The 18,012-nt window shown below is 49.7% G+C and overlaps 1 protein-coding gene across 1 annotated transcript in view; it reads left to right on the top strand.

The window, feature by feature from the left end:
- The window catches only part of acsf3 (acyl-CoA synthetase family member 3), a 30,367-nt gene extending 13,244 nt beyond the window's left edge, over positions 1 to 17,123 (top strand). The window contains exons 4-8 of the mRNA XM_056278826.1: positions 2,568 to 2,722; positions 5,840 to 5,985; positions 15,810 to 15,907; positions 16,379 to 16,505; positions 17,038 to 17,123. Of these exons, the coding sequence (XP_056134801.1) occupies positions 2,568 to 2,722; positions 5,840 to 5,985; positions 15,810 to 15,907; positions 16,379 to 16,505; positions 17,038 to 17,123 (612 nt within the window). The remainder of the gene's footprint in view (positions 1 to 2,567; positions 2,723 to 5,839; positions 5,986 to 15,809; positions 15,908 to 16,378; positions 16,506 to 17,037) is intronic.
- The last annotated feature ends 889 nt before the right edge of the window (positions 17,124 to 18,012 follow it).

Below are 18,012 nucleotides of genomic sequence, written 5' to 3'. Positions count from 1 at the left end.
AGGGACAATTTAGTATGGCCGATTCACCTGACCTATATGTCTTTGGACTGTGGGAGGAAACCGCAGCGCCCGGAGAAAACCCACACAGACACGGGGAGAACATGCAAACTCCACACAGACGATGACCTGGGACGACCCCCGAGGTTGGACTACCCCGGGGCTCGAACCCAGGACCTTCTTACTGTGAGGCAACTGCGCTAACCACTGAGCCACCCTAGGCTTTTTATTATTTCCACGTTTTCTTTTGTTAAAGGGAATATTTTCATTTCGTCCCGTGTGATGTCCATGAGGATAACAGACAGTAGGCTCAGGAGAAGGTTTTTCAGCCGCATAATAAAGAGGCGTTGAAGAAGAATGGGGAGTGTCTACATTGAGTGATGCATTTGAGTAGACGGAATGCTATTTCAGACTCCTGTGGAAAGACATTTCAGTGCTGTAATATGTACATATAATATTCATTTTATCCATAGCCGGGTCAGGAAGTATTTTACTCCGAAATGTGCTGGCTAGCATGCTAGCAGGCGTCTCGCCAGTCATTGTTGTTCAGTGATTTACTGCATGCTGCTTCCGGAAATGTGAGCGGATCTTGGGGTCAAAAGGGAAAATTTGAGTAATTTCCATTATTTATTTTTTTTTTTAAATTTTTCGTGTTAAGGTCTACCAAATAATTGCATGCATTAACATGCATTGTAACTTTGATAAGCCTAATATATGTAGGTCCTATATATATATATATACATGTATGTATATGTATGTATGTATGTGTGTATGTATATATATATTATATATATATATATATATAATATCAACCACTTGTACTTTGTATACAAGCACTACTTTGCATTGCAGAAGAATAACATTAATAATGATTATGACAGTGACAATAACAATAAGAAGAAGTAAAAGTAAACGATTTGCTAAGAGGGTTTCATACATGTCATTACAGAGCTCACTGTGTGTGTGTCTGTGTCATATGTGTCTTGTCTGTCTGTCTAAACAGCTTAATTTGTATAAGAGGGTTAGCGCCGCGCTGGGGAGGGCTGAGGGTTGTAAAGGATGCAGGCAGCAGCTCCGGGGTCTCGCCACGTTGCGTCCCCCAGGTGAAGGCCAGCTCTTTGATGGACATAAATTGCCTTGCTCTCCCCTCCGGAGTGGGCTTGTTGGAAGCGCTCCGCTGCGCTTGATAGACACCACCCAGAATGGTCAGACCACGCTCAGTAAATAATATTTTCCTCTGAACCGCTTTTTATTCTGGGTGCATGTGCACGTGTGTGTGTGTGTTTGTGTGTGTGTGTGTGTGTGTGAGAGTGTGCGCCCACCATTGTGGATGACTTTGACCACTGTGAGAGAGAGGGGATGGTGGGTGTCCCATCCCGTTGGTCTTCAGACATGTCTAGCTCTCATCGTGTTCATCTGAACAGGAAGACGTTTCAGAGTGTTTGCGTCCTGATCAGAGACAGCTGGAGGTGGCGAGGAGGGACAGTCATGATTCAAAAACAAAAGAGGCACGGTGACTCAAACGAGATGGGAAAGGAAGAGGGGAGAGATTGTCAGCGCATTAGGAGAGACACAGTGGGAGGCGAGGGGGATGATAAGCGAGAGAGCGTCTCTTTTACATGTGTGTTCGACAGACAGAGAGACAGATTGATAAGGGCAGAGGCAGCGAGGCAAGAAATCATGAAATGGAGGGACGGAGTGAGTGAATGTGGATTGGAAAAGAGATTGGAGAGAGGAGAGGAGTGGATGGAGGGACGAAGAGGTGGAGGGGAGCCAGAGATAAAAGTATGAAATAGTAAAGGCGCTTTTGGAAAATGGAGGTAGAATGGAAAAGGGAGAAGTCGGGATGAGGAGACGGGCAGGGGTGACGGATGACAAGGAGCATTTGTCTGCCAGAAGAAAAGCTGTCGACCACCTCAGCTTTTCATGCTGTAATTCTGTCCTCCCTCTGTCTGCTGCAGTGTACCAGTGCCCATGTGTGTGTTTCTATGTGTGTGTGAGTATGTGTATAAAGTTGTATTTGATGATGATGATGAACGTTGTCTTTAGTGCGTGTATGGTCTGGTGGCCTGACCAGAGGAGGCGCTAGTGCAGCGACCAGGACACATACCCACATCCGGCTTCCCACCCGCAGACATGGCCAATTGTGTCTGTAAGGACGCCCGACCAAGCCGGAGATAACACGGGGATTCGAACCCGCGATCCCTGTGTTGGTAGGCAGCGGAATAGACCGCTATGCTACCCGGACGCCTGTACATTAAGCTTTTTAATATGCTAGTGGGCTAGTTCTGCCCCACATAGTCCTGACTGTTGCCCCACTCTGCTGTTTTCCTCTTTGACCTTAACAAATCAGGGCTAGGGATTTTTGTGTGATGCATTCACCGTTGTAATGGGAACAGCTGACTATTCCAGTTCCAGAGCAAATCTTGTGTAACAAATGGCACTGTTTTCCCATCCCATTTCCAATGGAATGTTTTTTTTTTTTGTTCATAAAATAGCAACATCTGTCTACAACACTTCCTGTCCTTTTCTGTGACTGTCATCTCCCTTCCTCCTCTTGTGACTCCCAGGTTTGGGAGACGCTGCTGAGCTCCAAGGAGCCCCGAGTCAACGTGTTTATGGCCGTGCCAACCATCTACTCTAAGCTTATCCAGTACTACGACCAGCACTTCACCCAGCCTCATGTCAAGGACTTCGTCAAAGCCATCTGCAAGGAGAGGATCAGGTGGGTGTTGTGCCCAACCGACAGACTGCCCAGTCACACACGGAGTCAGTCATCACAACTGCACACAGGCAGGTGTGCACACACGCACACATGCGCTCAAACTCACAGGCAGGTCTTACCAGAGCAACTCTAAAAGGAAAACTTGTGCTTTATATGACTTTTTAAGGACTTGGCAGGTCACATCTGGAGATAATAGAAAACGCTGATTTCCTGCCAACAATGGATCAAATGTTTTCTTTTTCTTTTATTTTAATTTTCTCCCCAATTGAACCCGGCCAATTACCCCACTCTTCCGAGCCGTCCGGTCACTGCTCCACCCCCTCTGCCGATCCGGGGAGGGCTGCAGACTACCACATGCCTCCTCCCATACATGTGGAGTCACCAGCCGCTTCTTTTCACCCGACAGTGAGGAGTTTCACCAGGGGAACCTAGCGCGTGGGAGGATCACGCTATTCCCCCGAACAGGCACCCCGACTGACCAGAGGAGGCGCTAGTGCAGCGACCAGGACACATACCCACATCCGGCTTCCCGCCCACAGATACAGCCAATTGCGCCGTTTTCCATGTCCACACTGTAACACGAGATCGGCATTTTCAAATTTATCTGCAATTGCTTTTTCAAAACGATACCTTTTCGGTGTTTGAGAACGTCTGCTTAGTGTGGATGGAAGGCCAAGATGGAGAGAAAAAAGATGTTGTCAGGTTTAACCGTGTTGGTGTGGACATGGCGTCAGCAGCTACAGAGGATATAAAGTCTACACACCCCTGCTTAAATGGCAGGTTCTTGTGATGCAAGAAAATTAAACCAAGTTAAATCATGTCAGAACTTTTTCCACCTTTAATGTGAAATTACAACCTATAAAATTCAAGTGAAAAACAAACTGAAACCTTTTAGGGAAAAAGATAATAAATAAAACTCGGTTGCATAAGTGTGCACACCCCTGAACTAATAATTGGTTGAAGCGCCTTGTGATTTTATTTCTGCACTCAAGTGTTTTTGGGTGAAGAGTCCATCAGGTTGGGACATCTTGACTTGGCAATATTTTCACACTCTTTCTTGCAGAAACCTTCTAGATCTGTCAGATTGTGAGGGCACCTCCTGTGCACAGTCCTCTCCAGGTCACCCCACAGATTTTCTGCTGGATTCAGGTCTGGGCTCTGGCTGGGCCTTTCCGAAACGCTGACCTTCTTGTGGTGAAGCCGTTCCTTTTTTTTAATTTAGATGCATGCTTTGGGTCGCTGTCCTGCTGAAAAGTGAAATTCCTCTTCATCTTCAGCTTTCTAGCAGACGCCTTGAGGGTTTTGCGCCAAAATCGACTGGTATTTGGAGCGACTCATGATTCTGTCCACCTTGACTAAAGCCCCAGTTCCAGTTGATGGAAAGCAGCCCCGAAGCCTGATGCTGCCGCCGCCATGCTCCGCCGTGGGTCTGCTGTTCTTCTGGTGGTGTGCTGTGTTGTTTTTGTGCCAAACATACCTTCTGGAATTATGGCCAAAAAGTTCAACCTTGGTCTCATCAGACCATAACACATTTTGTCCACATGGTTTTGGGAGACTGGGTGTATCTTTTTGCAAAATTCAGCCGGGTTTGGATGTTTCATTTTTCCATGTGATAAGGCTTCCATCTTGCCACCCTAACCCATAGCCCAGACATATGGAGAATACAGGAGATGGTGGTCACATGTAGGGAGCAACCAGGACTTGGCAGAAATTCCTGCAGCTCCTTTAATGTTGCCGTAGACCTCTTGGCAGCCTCCCTGACCGGTTTTCTCCTCGTCTTCTCATCAGTTTTGGAGGGACATCCTGTTCTCGGTAACGTCACTGTTGTGCCATATTTTCTCCGCTTGTTGATGATCTTCTTCACGGTGTCCCATGGTATATCTGGTACCTTGGAAATTCTTTTGAACCCCTCTCCTGATCGATACCTTTCAACAGTGAGATCCTGTTCATGCTTTGTAAGCTCTTAGTGGACCGTGGCTGGATGCAGCCAAGATGTCAGGAAAATCCTGCAGGAACACCTGAGCTTTATTTGGAGTTAATCACAGCCACTTTAATTTATTACAGATGTATACTAACTACTATGAATGTGATTGAACACAGCCACGTCCCCACTTATAAGAGGGTGTGCACACTTATGCAACCAGGTTATTGCAAGTTTTGTATTTTTTTTTCCCCTAAACTGTTCCTGATTGTTTTTCACTTTGCTCCCGGAGAGAGGTCTGACATGATTTATCTTGGTTTAATTTTGTTTAATCACAAAAACCTGCCATTTTAACAGGAGTGTGTAGACTTTTTATGTCCACTGTATGTTTCCATTCAATTGTCCAGTGAATTTTAAGCGACCTTTAAGTGACCAGTTAAGATGAAGGAACAGCTGATCGTGTGGTTAAATTCTATTCGCGTTTCATTTTTAATTCGGCAAACGCTTCTCCATCGGCCGTTTGGTGCATGGGCTCTTTTTCGACAAAAGCGTTTTGTGATTTTTTTTTTTTTTAATTTGGTGTTTCCGTTCAGCCTTTTCCCATTCAAGATGTCGAATTTTGCATAAACTGGGGGCATCCGGGTAGCGTAGCGGACTATTCCGTTGCCTACCAACACGGGGATCGCTGGTTCGAATCCCCGTGTTACGTCCGGCTCGGTCAGGCGTCCCTACAGACATAATTGGCCGTGTCTGCAAGTGGGAAGCCGGATGTGGGAATGTGTGTCCTGGTCACTACACTAGCGCCTCCTCTGGTCAGTCGGGGTGCCTTTTCAGGGGGGAGGGGGAACTGGGGGGGGGGAATTGCATGATCTTCTCATGCGCTATGTCCCCCCTGGTGAAACTCCTCACTGTCAGGTGAAAAGAAGTGGCTGGTGACTCCACATGTATCGGAGGAGGCATGTGGAAGTCTGCAGCCCCCCCCCCCCCGGATTGTCAGAGGGGGTGGAGCAGCGACCGGGATGGCTCGGAAGAGTGGGGTAATTGGCCAGGTACAATTTGGGAGAAAAGGGGGGGGGGGGGGGAAATTATTTATTTATTTATTTTTGCATGGGCTGGCTTGATGGAAACCCCACCAAGTGTCATTCATGAGGTTCTTGTTTGAAGCTGACAGTTTCCCCTCTGACCTCTGACCTCAGGCTTATGGTGTCGGGCTCGGCTGCTCTTCCCCAGCCCACTCTGCATCGCTGGGAGGAGATTACAGGACACACGTTGCTGGAACGCTACGGCATGACGGAGATCGGCATGGCCCTGTCCAACCCCCTGAAGGGGCCGCGCGTCCCAGGTACAGCACAGGAGCCTGGCTTTGTGTGGAGAGCCACACACACGCCAAGAGAAATGAGAAACAAAGATAAAGGGGAAGGGGGAGTGAAGATACTTAGTAACATTTCTCAGCTTAATTGGAACACGGAGCCGTGCAGCATTATTGTTCAGCCTCCCTTTGCCAGTGCGGCACTACATCCTCTTTACTTCCTGTTGAGGTTTTGATCTTCCACTGTTTTCTTTCATGTCATGTCAGACAAATGCAGCGTGCCCCCCCCCACCCCCCCACCATATATACACACCCCCACACAGTGAGACGGGTATAGGTGGAGATGAGATGAAATCAGACCAGTTTAGCTCCTCTTCTCTTCTCTTCTCTTCTCTTCTCTTCTCTTCTCTTCTCTTCTCTTCTCTTCTCTTCTCTTCTCTTCTCTTCTCTTCTCTCCTCTCCTCTCCTCTCCTCTCCTCTCCTCTCCTCTCCTCTCCTCTCCTCTCCTCTCCTCTCCTCTCCTCTCCTCTCCTCTCCTCTCCTCTCCTCTCCTCTTGTCTGCTCTTCTCTCCTCTCCTCTCCTCTCCTCTCCTCTCCTCTCCTCTCCTCTTGTCTCCTCTCCTCTCCTCTTGTCTCCTCTCCTCTCCTCTCCTCTCCTCTCCTCTCCTCTTGTCTGCTCTCCTCTCTCTTGTCTCCTCTCCTCTCCTCTTCCCCAGCCAGCCGTTCTGACAGGTGAGGTTAATTAGCCCGCCAGTGGTCTGAGTAATAATCCTGTGTCTGCGGCTCTGCCGGGGAATGGTTTTGTTTCTCTTGTTTTGTTTGTCAGGGAATGTTTGGCATAAAGGAGCGAGTGCCGTTTGATTCCTCTCAGGCGATTATTAAGAACAGCATCAAGAGGTCTGCGGTTCTATTGACGACTCCACTGCAGTAACGAGATACTTGTGTGTGTGTGTGGGGGGGGGGGACTGTGTGCGGGAAGGAGCTTGCTCCTGTGAGTTGTTGTGCTCCTCCTGTCTTGTCTTTAAGTAGGTTAAAATGGATCAATAGCAACCACATCCTCAGAAGACTGGCAAGGTGTAGCCCCCCCCCCCCCGCTTCTCTCCTTCTATTTCCCTCTCTGTGTATCCGAGTTTTTGTCTCTCTTTCTCTGTCTCTCTCCCTTTGTCTCACTCTCCTATCTCGTCTATAGCTCTCTGCCTGTCTCTGTCTCTGTCTCTCTCGCTCTCTCTCGCCCTCTGTCTTCTTTTTCTCTGCACCTCTCTCTTGTCGCTGTCTTTTTTTTTCTCTGTATCTCTTGTCTGTCTGTCTCTCTCTCACCCTCTCTGTCTTCTTTTTCTCTGTCTCTCTCGTCTGGCACTCTCTCTTGTTTTTCTGTCTGTCTCTCACCCTCTCTGTCTTCTTTTTCTCGGTCTCTGTCCCTCTCATCTCTCTCGCCCTCTGTCTGCTTTTTCTCTCTCTCTCTTGTCTGGCACTCTCTTGTCTGTCTGTCTGTCTGTCTCTCACCCTCTCTGTCTTCTTTTTCTCGGTCTCTGTCTCTCTCATCTCTCTCGCCCTCTGTCTTTTTCTCTCTCTCTCTCTTGTCTTTCTGTCTGTCTGTCTGTCTCTCACCCTCTCTGTCTTCTTTTTCTCGGTCTCTCGTCTGGCACTCTCTCTTGTTTTTCTGTCTGTCTCTCACCCTCTCTGTCTTCTTTTTCTCGGTCTCTGTCTCTCTCATCTCTCTCGCCCTCTGTCTTCTTTTTCTCTCTCTCTCTCTCGTCTGTCTGTCTCTCTGTCTGTCTCTCACCCTCTCTGTCTTCTTTTTCTCTGTCTCTCTTGTCTGGCACTCTCTCTTGTCTTTCTGTCTGTCTGTCTCTCACCCTCTCTGTCTTCTTTCTCTCGGTCTCTGTCGCTCTCATCTCTCTCACCCTCTCTGTCTTCTTTTTCTCGGTCTCTGTCTCTCTCATCTCTCTCGCCCTCTGTCTTCTTTTTCTCTCTCTCTCTTGTCTGTCTCTCTCTCTCTCTCTTGTTTCTCTCTCTCTCCCTCTGTCTTCTTTTTCTCTTTCTCTTGTCTGTTTCTCTCTCTCTCTCTTGTCTATCTCGCTCTCTCTCGCCCTCTCTCTGTCTTCTTTTTCCCCGTCATCTCCCCTCTTTCTCCTCTTCCCCTCTCATCTCTCTGTTTTCTCCCCTTCCTCCACTAGGCAGCAGACAGTGTGCGGCTCTTAACATCCCGTACTCGTCGGTGATTTTTGGGCCGTGAGGCGCCGTTGTATTTGGGACAGCTCGCTGTGCTAATTTTGCCACGCGGCGAACAGTTTCAGAGCATCGCAGATTAAAAGCGCTTTCGCTTTCTAGGTCAGACCGCCGCCTTTGTTTAGATGTAGGTGAATTCCTCCAACTTCCTCCCGCCTCATTCTCTTGGCCTGCCTATCCCTTTAACGTTTTTGTTTCACTGCTGTCATCACGCTTTCCACCGCTGTTGTGTGTCTGTGCTGAGAACAGGGACGTTTGTCCTTGCAGCGGACGGCGTGTGAAGAGCACAGCCTCCCTCCCTGTCCGTGTATCTGTTCATCTCTCCGTCTGGTTGTTGTTGTTTTTTCCTGTCTTTCATGATTTGCTTTCACACCCTCTCGCCGCACCTAGCTAGCTCGCTACCCCCCTTTTCCCCCTCAGCGACATCATCCTCTGTTGTTGGGCTGGGTGATAATTCAGTGTTATCGTTTGTCACGTTTCAGTGGTTTTGTATCAGGATTCAATCTGGATATTGTCGTATCGTGACGCACAATTTTGCCGTCTACATTGATGATAACGACAATCTGAGAATCTCACAAAATGAGGTCTACAATATTTGAGGGAGTATTATTTGATAAACTAGTTTTGGCTCGATATTATACTTTAAATTACCAAATAGTTCAGTGTGATGGCGTAGCGGTCTATTCCGTTGCCTACCAACACGGGGCTCGCCAGTTCGACTCCCCGTGTTACCTCGGGCTTGGTCGGGCATCCCTACAGACACAACTGGCCATGTCTGTGGGTGGGAAGCCGGATGTGGGAATGTGTGTCCTGGTCGCTGCACTAGCGCCTCCTCTGGTCGGTCGGGGGGGGGGGGGCTGGGGGGGAATAACGTGATCCTCCCATGCGCTACGCCCCCCTGGTGAAATCTCTCACTGTCAGGTGAAAAGAAGTGACTGGCGACTCCACATGTATCGGAGGAGGCATGTGGTAGTCTGCAGCCCTCCCCAGATCGGCAGAGGGGGTGGAGCAGCGACCGGGACGGCTCGGAAGATTGGGGTAATTGGCCAGATACAACTGGGTAGAAAAAAAAAAGAAAAAAAAAGAAATGTGATGAATGTCAGTTGGATTTATAAATATGGTATATTTGCCACCAGTGTGTGCGGTCGCCTCACAGCAAGAAGGTCCTGGGTTCGAGCCCTGGGGTGGTCCAACCTTGGTGGGTCGTCCCGGGTCGTCCTCTGTGTGGAGTTTGCCTGTTCTCCCCGTGTCTGTGTGGGTTTCCTCCAGGTGCTCCGGTTTCCTCCCACAGTCCAAAGACATGTAGGTCAGGTGAATTGGCCGTACTAAATTGTCCCTAGGTGTGAATGGGTGTGTGGGTGTGTGTGTGTGTGTGTGTGGGGTGGGCGGGCCCTGTGAGGGCCTGGCGGTCTGTCCGGGGTGTCTCCCTGCCTGCCGCCCAATGGCTGCTGGGATAGGCTCCAGCATCCCCGCGACCCTGAGAGCAGGACAAGCGGTTCAGATAATGGATGGATGGATGGATGGATGGTATATCTGTATATGTACACAGATACTGTCATATATATCAATATTGTAAAATTCCATAGTAATATTTTCAGCATCTGCCAGCACCGCTCTGTTCACCACCCTTTTTCCCTTTGGTCTTAAATTCTCATTTTTTTTATACCTCCACCCTTCTTATCTGTCCGTCCTGGCTGGTGGCGACCATTAATGAGGGCTTCGGATGAGCTCCCTCATTGGGCCCTGCTAACGGAGATACCGCGCTGCTCTCCTCCGCTCTGGTTTGTGCAGTCACCGTTACTGTATCCTGCAACGGGCACGTCGTCACGAGGTCAGTCAGGTTCCAACACACGGGTGAAAAGAGACACGACACGTGTATGTGCACACTCAACAATTGCACACGTAATTATTGCACTTTTTTTTCGTACTTCTTAATAATCCTTCCACGCTTTATGGGATTTTTCTGACTCAAAGTCTTAGCTCGTTCATTAAACTCCTCTAAGAATTCTGGGAGTTATCCGGGCCATCATCATTCCGCACATCCCCCTCGAGCCTTTTGTCATTCAGTTCCAGCATCCCTAACCTGCCGCCGCTCTTTGAAATGGCACTCAATCTCGCCGAAGCGCCGAGACCAGAATGCTACGGGCCCTCCGAAACTTCTCAAGCCCTGGGCGCGAGATAAAAGCGATAGAGGAGGGTGGAGAACGGGATAGCGATTGCCTGAGCGGAACCATAAATGGATTTTGGAGACTTTTTGATTGAGGGAGGGGGTGGGGGGGCTCGGTTTTTATCATCCGGCGGTTGGCAGTTTCCGACTCGGCAGGGTGACGACCCAAAGCCGATTACCCGATCTCCACCTCTTCACCCCGATCAGAGAAAAACAGGGGGAGGCGAGAGGCTGAGAGATGGACCCTTCTCTTTATATATCGGTTTTGTAACCTTTTATTCACCAGGCTCGGTCGAGGTTTAACGCAAAAAAAAAGAAAGGCATTTGAAAAGCTTGCCAAAATGCCTTATCGCTAAAATTAATTGGCCCGTTGGCGGCCTAGCGAATTAGAGAGAGCCTTTCTTTAAATGAAAGACCTGAGTTCAGGATTACAATCGTCACATGGTAATCCTTAAAAGCTGTTGTGGTCCCATATTTGTTGTTGCTATTTTTGTTGCCATCTCCCCTCCCCCCCTTTTTCTCCCCAATTATACATGGCTAATAACCCTGTTTTCCGAGCCGTCGCTGCTCCGCCCCCTCTGCCGATCCGGGAGAGGGCTCCAGACTACCGCACGCCTCCTCCGATACACGTGGAGTTGCCGGCCGCTTCTTTTCACCTGACAGTGAGGAGTTTCACCAGGGGGACGTAGCGCGTGGGAGGATCATGCTAACCCCCCCCCGAACGGGCACGCCGACCGACCAGAGGAGGCGCTAGTGCAGCGACCAGGACACATACCCACATCCGGCCTCCCACCCACAGAACTGTGTCTGTAGGGACGCCCGACCAAGCCGGAGGTAACAGGGGGATTCGAACTGGCGATCCCCGTGTTGGTAGGCATTTTTTTGCCAACTTTATAATAAGTGCCACCGTGTGCAGTTGGTACAGACTAACATTGTTCACCCTTTTGGGGGGTAATTTGGCATGGCCAACTTGGTGTTCACACGCGGTCACACCATTGCATGACCCTTGTGATAGTTGGGGGGGGGGGGGAGGGGGTGGACATCCACATGGTTCCGTCAATACACAAATACACATCATGGAGCCAGCTGCGTGCTTATTATTGCCTGCCAGCTGCACATTTCTCTAGAGGACTGTCTCACAGTTCCCCCCAATCCACCTGCAGCTGTGGACTCGCTAATTACAGTCGTAGGACACGTTAGCCCCGCCAGCTCCCCACCCGGGAGCATCGCCAGCTATGCCCCCTGCAAACAGAGGCGGCGCCGAGGTTCGAGCCGTGAGCCTCAGCGATAAGACATGAGCACAGGAGTCTGAATGTGCCACCGCAGTACCAGCAGACTCGAACCTGTGTGCTATTTGCTTGTCCGCTGAGAAACAGGCGATGTGTGTTTCGTGGTCACCGGGGTTTTCTGGCTAGGCTGCGTGTACGTGATGGATGGCGTGTGATAGACGCTGCCAATCAGGGCCGGAGTGGATCTGATCAATATGAAGTAAGAGAGCCACTTTCAAAATCGTTAGCCTGCCCTGGTCTTTATTGGGTGATCAGTGGCCTGTGAAATGCCATAATAGCCTTAAGGCAGACACACACACACACACACACACACACACACACACACACACACACACACACACAGAAAGAGTGCTGAGACCTGCTTTTAATCCACGTGCACTCCTTTTCATTATTACTTATCTCGGAGGTCACACGCGCACAGACACAAGTGCAGGAATGCATGTGGCCTGCAGCGTAAGGGACTTCTTCGGGTTTTACGGTTTTACTGTAACCGCTAATTTCACTTAAAGCCGCAACTTACAGTCAAGGACTTTTCCTCGACACTTAAACACCTTCATATCCCATTAAAAAGTAAAATTTTGTTTTTAGGGTTTTTTTTCTCCTGTGGTTTTGTTCGTGGTGTCATCGGTGTTTGGTCGGTGTCGGCTCGACGTTCATTACGAAACAGTCGACTTTGGGAAATCTGGTGTCATGTGGTCCCTGACACACACAAACACGGGCATGCCTGCCCATCCATCCATCCATCCATCCATCCATCCATCCATCCACCCATCCATCCATCCATCCTTTCCCCCATCTACCTTAGATGCTGCATAAATGATGCAGCAACGTGTCTGCAGGGACGCCGCTGTGTCAGTTCGATGTGGGTTGGAGTCATGGCTATGTAATGTTTCCATCGACGGGTTCTGTGGTGACGCCGCCATGTTTGCTTTGTTTGGGTTCACACGTTCCGCGGGTCGGCGCAGGAGCTGCAGCCACCTGGAGTTTCATTTCAGCAGGAAAACAATAGGCTGCAATTTAGATGTGCATGCAGTTCACTCTTTCATAGGACGTGTCCACAAAGGTGACTTACGAATCTATTTGCTGTTGTATCTTTCAGTAAAATACTTCTTAAATAAGGGATCAAGACCTTGTAATTGGCACCATGTTTATATTTTTGTTCCAAAAATTCCTCGTCCATTTATCCAGTAGTGTGTGTCGGCCCTGTGATGGACTGGCGGCCTGTCCAGGGTGTCTCCCCGCCTGCCGCCCAATGGCTGCTGGGATAGGCTCCAGCATCCCCGCCACCCTGAGAGCAGGATAAGCGGTTTGGATAATGGATGGATGGATGGATTTTTTCTTTGCATTGCTGCCTTTATTGGGTAGGGGATAGTGAAGCGGCAGGCAGGAACCAAGGCGAGAGAGAGAGATGGGTACGACATGCAGTAAACTGGCTGGAATCAAACCAGGGATGTTGCAGGTATATGGCGTGCACCGTAACCATTCGGGTACCGGGGCGCCTAAAAAGTACATTTCTAAAATGACCTGAAATTGATAGATAGCCTTGTCACATCACATAAATCATTGCGACGTTTCCTGACTCCTACTGCCGTCAGTTCTCAAACACAAAAAAACCAGCAGAGTGCAACATGCCGTGTGTTGTGATTTTATTTTCCCAGAATAAGCTGTAAAAACAACCTTTTTCATTTGTGTGGGGACAGTCTTTGTGTAGCTGCACCTACTCTGATGAGCCAAAACATTACGACCACCCGCCTAACATTCTTTTCTTCCTCTGTGTGCCGCCAAACCAGCGCCGACCTGCTGAGGCGTGGACTCTACAAGACCCCTGAAGGTGTCCTGTGGTATCTGGCACCAAAACATTAGCAGCAGATCCTTCAAGTCCTGTAAGATGTGACGTGGAGCCGCCGTGGATCAGACTTGTCGGTCCAGCACAGCTCACAGATGTTCAGTCGGACTGAGATCTGCAGAATTTGGAGGCCAGGGCAATACCTTGAACACTTCGTCATGTTCCTCAATCCATTCCTGAACAATGTGTGCAGTGTGTCAGGGTGCATTATCCTGCTGAAAGAGGCCTCGGCCATCAGGGAATACCGTTGCCATGAAGGACTGTACCTGGTCTGCAAACATGTTTATGTAGGTGGCACGTCTCAAAATGACGTCCACATGAAAGGCCAGACCCAGGGTTTCCCAGCAGAACATTTCTCAGAGCGTCCCACTTCCTCCGCCAGCTTGTCGTCTTCCCGCGGTGCATCCTGGTGCCATCTCTTCCCCAGGTAAACGGCGCACACGTACACGGCTATCCCCTTTTTCTAAAAGAAACGGACCCATTGGACCAGACATTCTTCTTCCACTGCTTCACGGTTCAGTTCCAACGCTCACGTGCCCACTGTGGGCGCTTTCGACGGCGGGGTCATCGTAGGTACTTTGCGGTTATGCAGCCCCGTTCGCAGCAGGGTGCGATGCACTGTGTGTTGGGACACATTCCTCACATAACCATCATTAAAATTTTCTGTGACTTGTGCCACAGTAGACCTTCTGTCGGTTTGGACTAGACAGGATAGCCTTCAATGCCCGAGGCTCTCCTCTCCTCTCCGAACACCCCGTCACCGGTTTGCGGTTTGTCCCTCCTCGGACCACTGTCGGTAGGTACTCACTACTGCTGACCAGGACCACCTCACAAGCCTCGCCGTTTCAGAGATGCTCTGACCCAGTCGTCTGGCCGTGTCAAAGTCGCTCAGGTCTTTACTCCTGTCCAGTTCCTCTGCATCCCACATGTTGACTACAAGAACTGATCGTTTGGTAACCATCTAATCTACCCAGACCTTGACATGTGCCCTTGTTTGGAGATGATAACATTATTCAGTTCATCTGCAAGCAATCATAATCATGTTTTGGCTCATCAGTGTATATATTAAGGAAAAGATGGCCCTGCGAAACTCCAATTCCAGATAGATACTCCAGATAGCTGTCAACTGCAGCATCAGTTCTGGATGCTTCTACAAATAACTGTCAGAATACAGGGAAGACCAGCATACAGCGTCTCGGTGGGACCGTGGAGCACTGTAGTCTTAGATCCGCGTCCTTTTACCCTGGCATGTGTTCTGTGTCTGGTATCTATGAGCCCCCATTGGAAGGATGTGACACTGTCAGTCCAAAAAAAGCCTTCATTTGGACTTGTTGTTTTTTTATTTGGTGGCGGTGAAAAATAGTCAGGCATTGCTCCACAATGTCCGGTAAGTGTCCAGCGAGGCTGGGATGTGACAGAGATGAATTGCACTTGGTCTGTAGTGTTTCAGTGCCAAACAATTTAGTGGCCACTTCTGGTCCGCAGATGGGGGACCTGCAGTTGTCCTGGAAGACAACCCGCCTGCATAAGGACTTAAAGTCTCCACCAAAAGTTGACGAGATGTGCCAGGATCTGTTTGACTTGTGTAGTTGTATAACACAGTCCTTAAGGAACTGAGTGCTTCCCATTTGTCTCTCGCTTTCATTTGACTTTGGGTCCTTTAAGCACGGGTCTTCTTTATCTGTGTATTTGTGTGTCTATGCACAACTCTTTTCTGTGTGCATATGGGTTCGTGTGTTCATAATATTTCAACACCGAGGAAGCGCCGAGGGCGGTCTGACAGGATGCGGAAGCGGGGCAGGCTAAGCTAACTGCTAGCCCACAAAGACCGGCAGTTCCGACATCACCGAGGGCGGTCTGGCGGCGGCCTCGCCTGGCGTTGACTGTGTTTTTGGTGTCGTCTTGTGGAGTGCGGGGAGGTGTGTGGAGGGTGTCTGGCTGGGAGAGCTGACGTTGGATTGGCTGGGGGAGCCTGGTCTGCTGCGTCTGGTGGGCCCAGGGACCACGGCCCTGCCCGGAGCTGCGTCTGAGGAGGAAACACCGAGGGCGGTCTGACAGGATGCGGAAGCGGGGCAGGCTAAGCTAACTGCTAGCCAATGCAGACCGGCAATTCCAACAGTCATCCTGGCTGGCGTTCGCTCTCTTGGACAGTGAATTTTTTTTCTTTTTTGGATGTGTTGTTGGATATATAGTTTGGATATGTGTTTTGGTCTTTGTGTTGCACTGCTGTGGGCTGGGGGAAACCGTATTTTGTTTCCCTGAAATGACATAAATGTTCCTGATAACGCGTGTAAGCTTGTACTTGCGTGTGTTCATGTTTTGACAGGTGCAGTAGGCGTGCCCCTGCCAGGTGTGGAGGTGCGCATTGTCATGACCAACACCACCAGTACCATTATTGTAGAGGGCAACCACAGGGAGACTCAGGTAACCCCCCCCGGATGAGTCCTAAAACCAAGGGACTTGACCATTTTCCCACTAACGACTCCAGCGTTACGTAGTCGACTGGTTTAAAGATGAAGAGATGTTTAAAAAAAACACATGCTCCGTCTCGGCTGTGAATTGTGTATGACAAGAAGATGAAATGCCCCCGTTTAGCCAGGATGAAGGATAACATTTTGAAAACTTTGAATATTTTCTTTGCTCAGCTCGTGATATAAATATGAAATATTGATACAAGTTGCCTATTTGTATCTATATTCATGAGCTGTGAACATTTACTTTTCTGTCCTCACTGAGTCTGTATGACGGTTACATTATTTCACATGTGGATATATTACTGTTCTGGCAGCACACACACACACACACTCACACACACACACACACACACACAACACTGAGCTTCAACACTGCCTGAGTCTCTGTCCGTCTGTCTCCATGTGTGTCGATGCGCCGTAGGTCCGTTCAGGTCTGGAGGGGAAGGAGGGGGAGCTGATGGTTCGAGGTCCGACTGTCTTCAGAGAGTACTGGAACAAACCTCGGGAGACCGAAGAGTCTTTCACCGCTGACGGCTGGTTCCAAACAGGTGTCGCGATATCATCTCTCCTGCTCTCCGTCTCTGTTTCTATCTCTCTCTCTCTCTCTCTCTTATCTTGATGTCATGGACGGAGTCTCGCTCGCTCGGCGAGCCGCTCATGTCGGCGCACAACGTTGTGCATCAATATGAGGTACACTGTCAGGGGGGCGTTTTCCTCCTCCCTACCACCTCTGCTTTCAGTACCTGAATTTACACGTAAAAAAAAAAAGAAGCTCCAGTCCAGGAAGTAGGAAGTGTGTGTGTGTGTGTGTGTGTGTGTTGTGTGTGTTGTGTGTTTTGGGGAACTATGAGGGAGTGATAAATGGACTGTGCGTGTTTAGTGCTGCAGGGCATTTTTCCTCCCTAAGTGGTTGTGACTGCTCTGGGTCGTGTGTGTGTGTGTGTGTGCGTGTGTGTGTGTGTTTGTGTGTGTGTGTGTGTGTATGGTAGCACAGAGGGGAGCTGTCATCAGAGGTCCCCCCACCCCCACCCCAGCCCAGCACATCTCTCTGCTCCCCAAAGGAGCCCCACTTTCCTGCAGAACCACTTGCAGAGCTGCATGAGGCGGGGTGGGGGGCAAAGGAAGAGGTGGGTGTGGAAGAGCGGAAGCTTCTAGTTGTCATGTAGAGGGCAGAGAATATAAGACTAGTGAGAATAGAGACCTAGAAATATCCTGCATGGATTACGGGGGGGCAAGATCTGCCGAGAGAGTCAGCTGTTAAGGACGACCTGTGTGTGTGTGTGTGTGTGTGTGTGTGTGTGTGTGTGTGTGTGTGTGTGTGTGTGTGTGTGTGTGTGTCGGAGTAGAGGGAACTGCATGGTGGGGTATGAGGTGAAAGTCTGTGTGGATGGAGGGAGGGATGGGAGTGATGCAGAGCGAGGCGGTGCAGGGGCAGGAGCAGGGCAGTGTCTTTAATTGGCTTTGCAGGCTGGAAGGACAGAGTTCCAGAGCACAGCACGCTGCTGTCACACTCCATTACAGCCACTGGCCACATAATGAGACCCCGCGCAATCAGCTCCCTACAGACTGGTCCCCAAGCCACACACACACACACACACACACACACACACACACACACACACACACACACACACTTAAATGCATACTTCGGACTACTCTGTCGGAAGCTGTCAAGCATCTCTGGCTTGCCTACCCACCTGCCTGTGGTCACTGACACACAAAACACACACACACACACACACACACACACACACACACACACACACACATACACACAGGGGCGGTGAAGTGACTTGCATTGACACATCACAAAACTGTGCTTGACCCTGCCACCGAGCCCTACTGGTGTGACTGGGCAGGGGAGGGGAGGTGTTGCTTTCTCCTTGGTTTCCTTCTCTTAACACCCCTGCCCTTTTTTTACCTTTCCACCTGTTCCCCCTTTTACGCCAACCCTTTTTTCTTCAACACTCCTTCCCTCATCGCTAGCGCCCCGTCTCTTGACTTTCTTAACTCCTGGCAGCTCCCTTGTTTCTTTCGCCAGGAGCGATCTATATC

The sequence above is a fragment of the Lampris incognitus genome, chromosome 4, assembly GCF_029633865.1.
Source record: "Lampris incognitus isolate fLamInc1 chromosome 4, fLamInc1.hap2, whole genome shotgun sequence".
Lineage (NCBI taxonomy): Eukaryota > Metazoa > Chordata > Actinopteri > Lampriformes > Lampridae > Lampris > Lampris incognitus.
The sequence above is the reverse complement of the archived record's forward strand: the minus strand, read 5'-3'. Positions and strand labels throughout refer to the sequence as shown.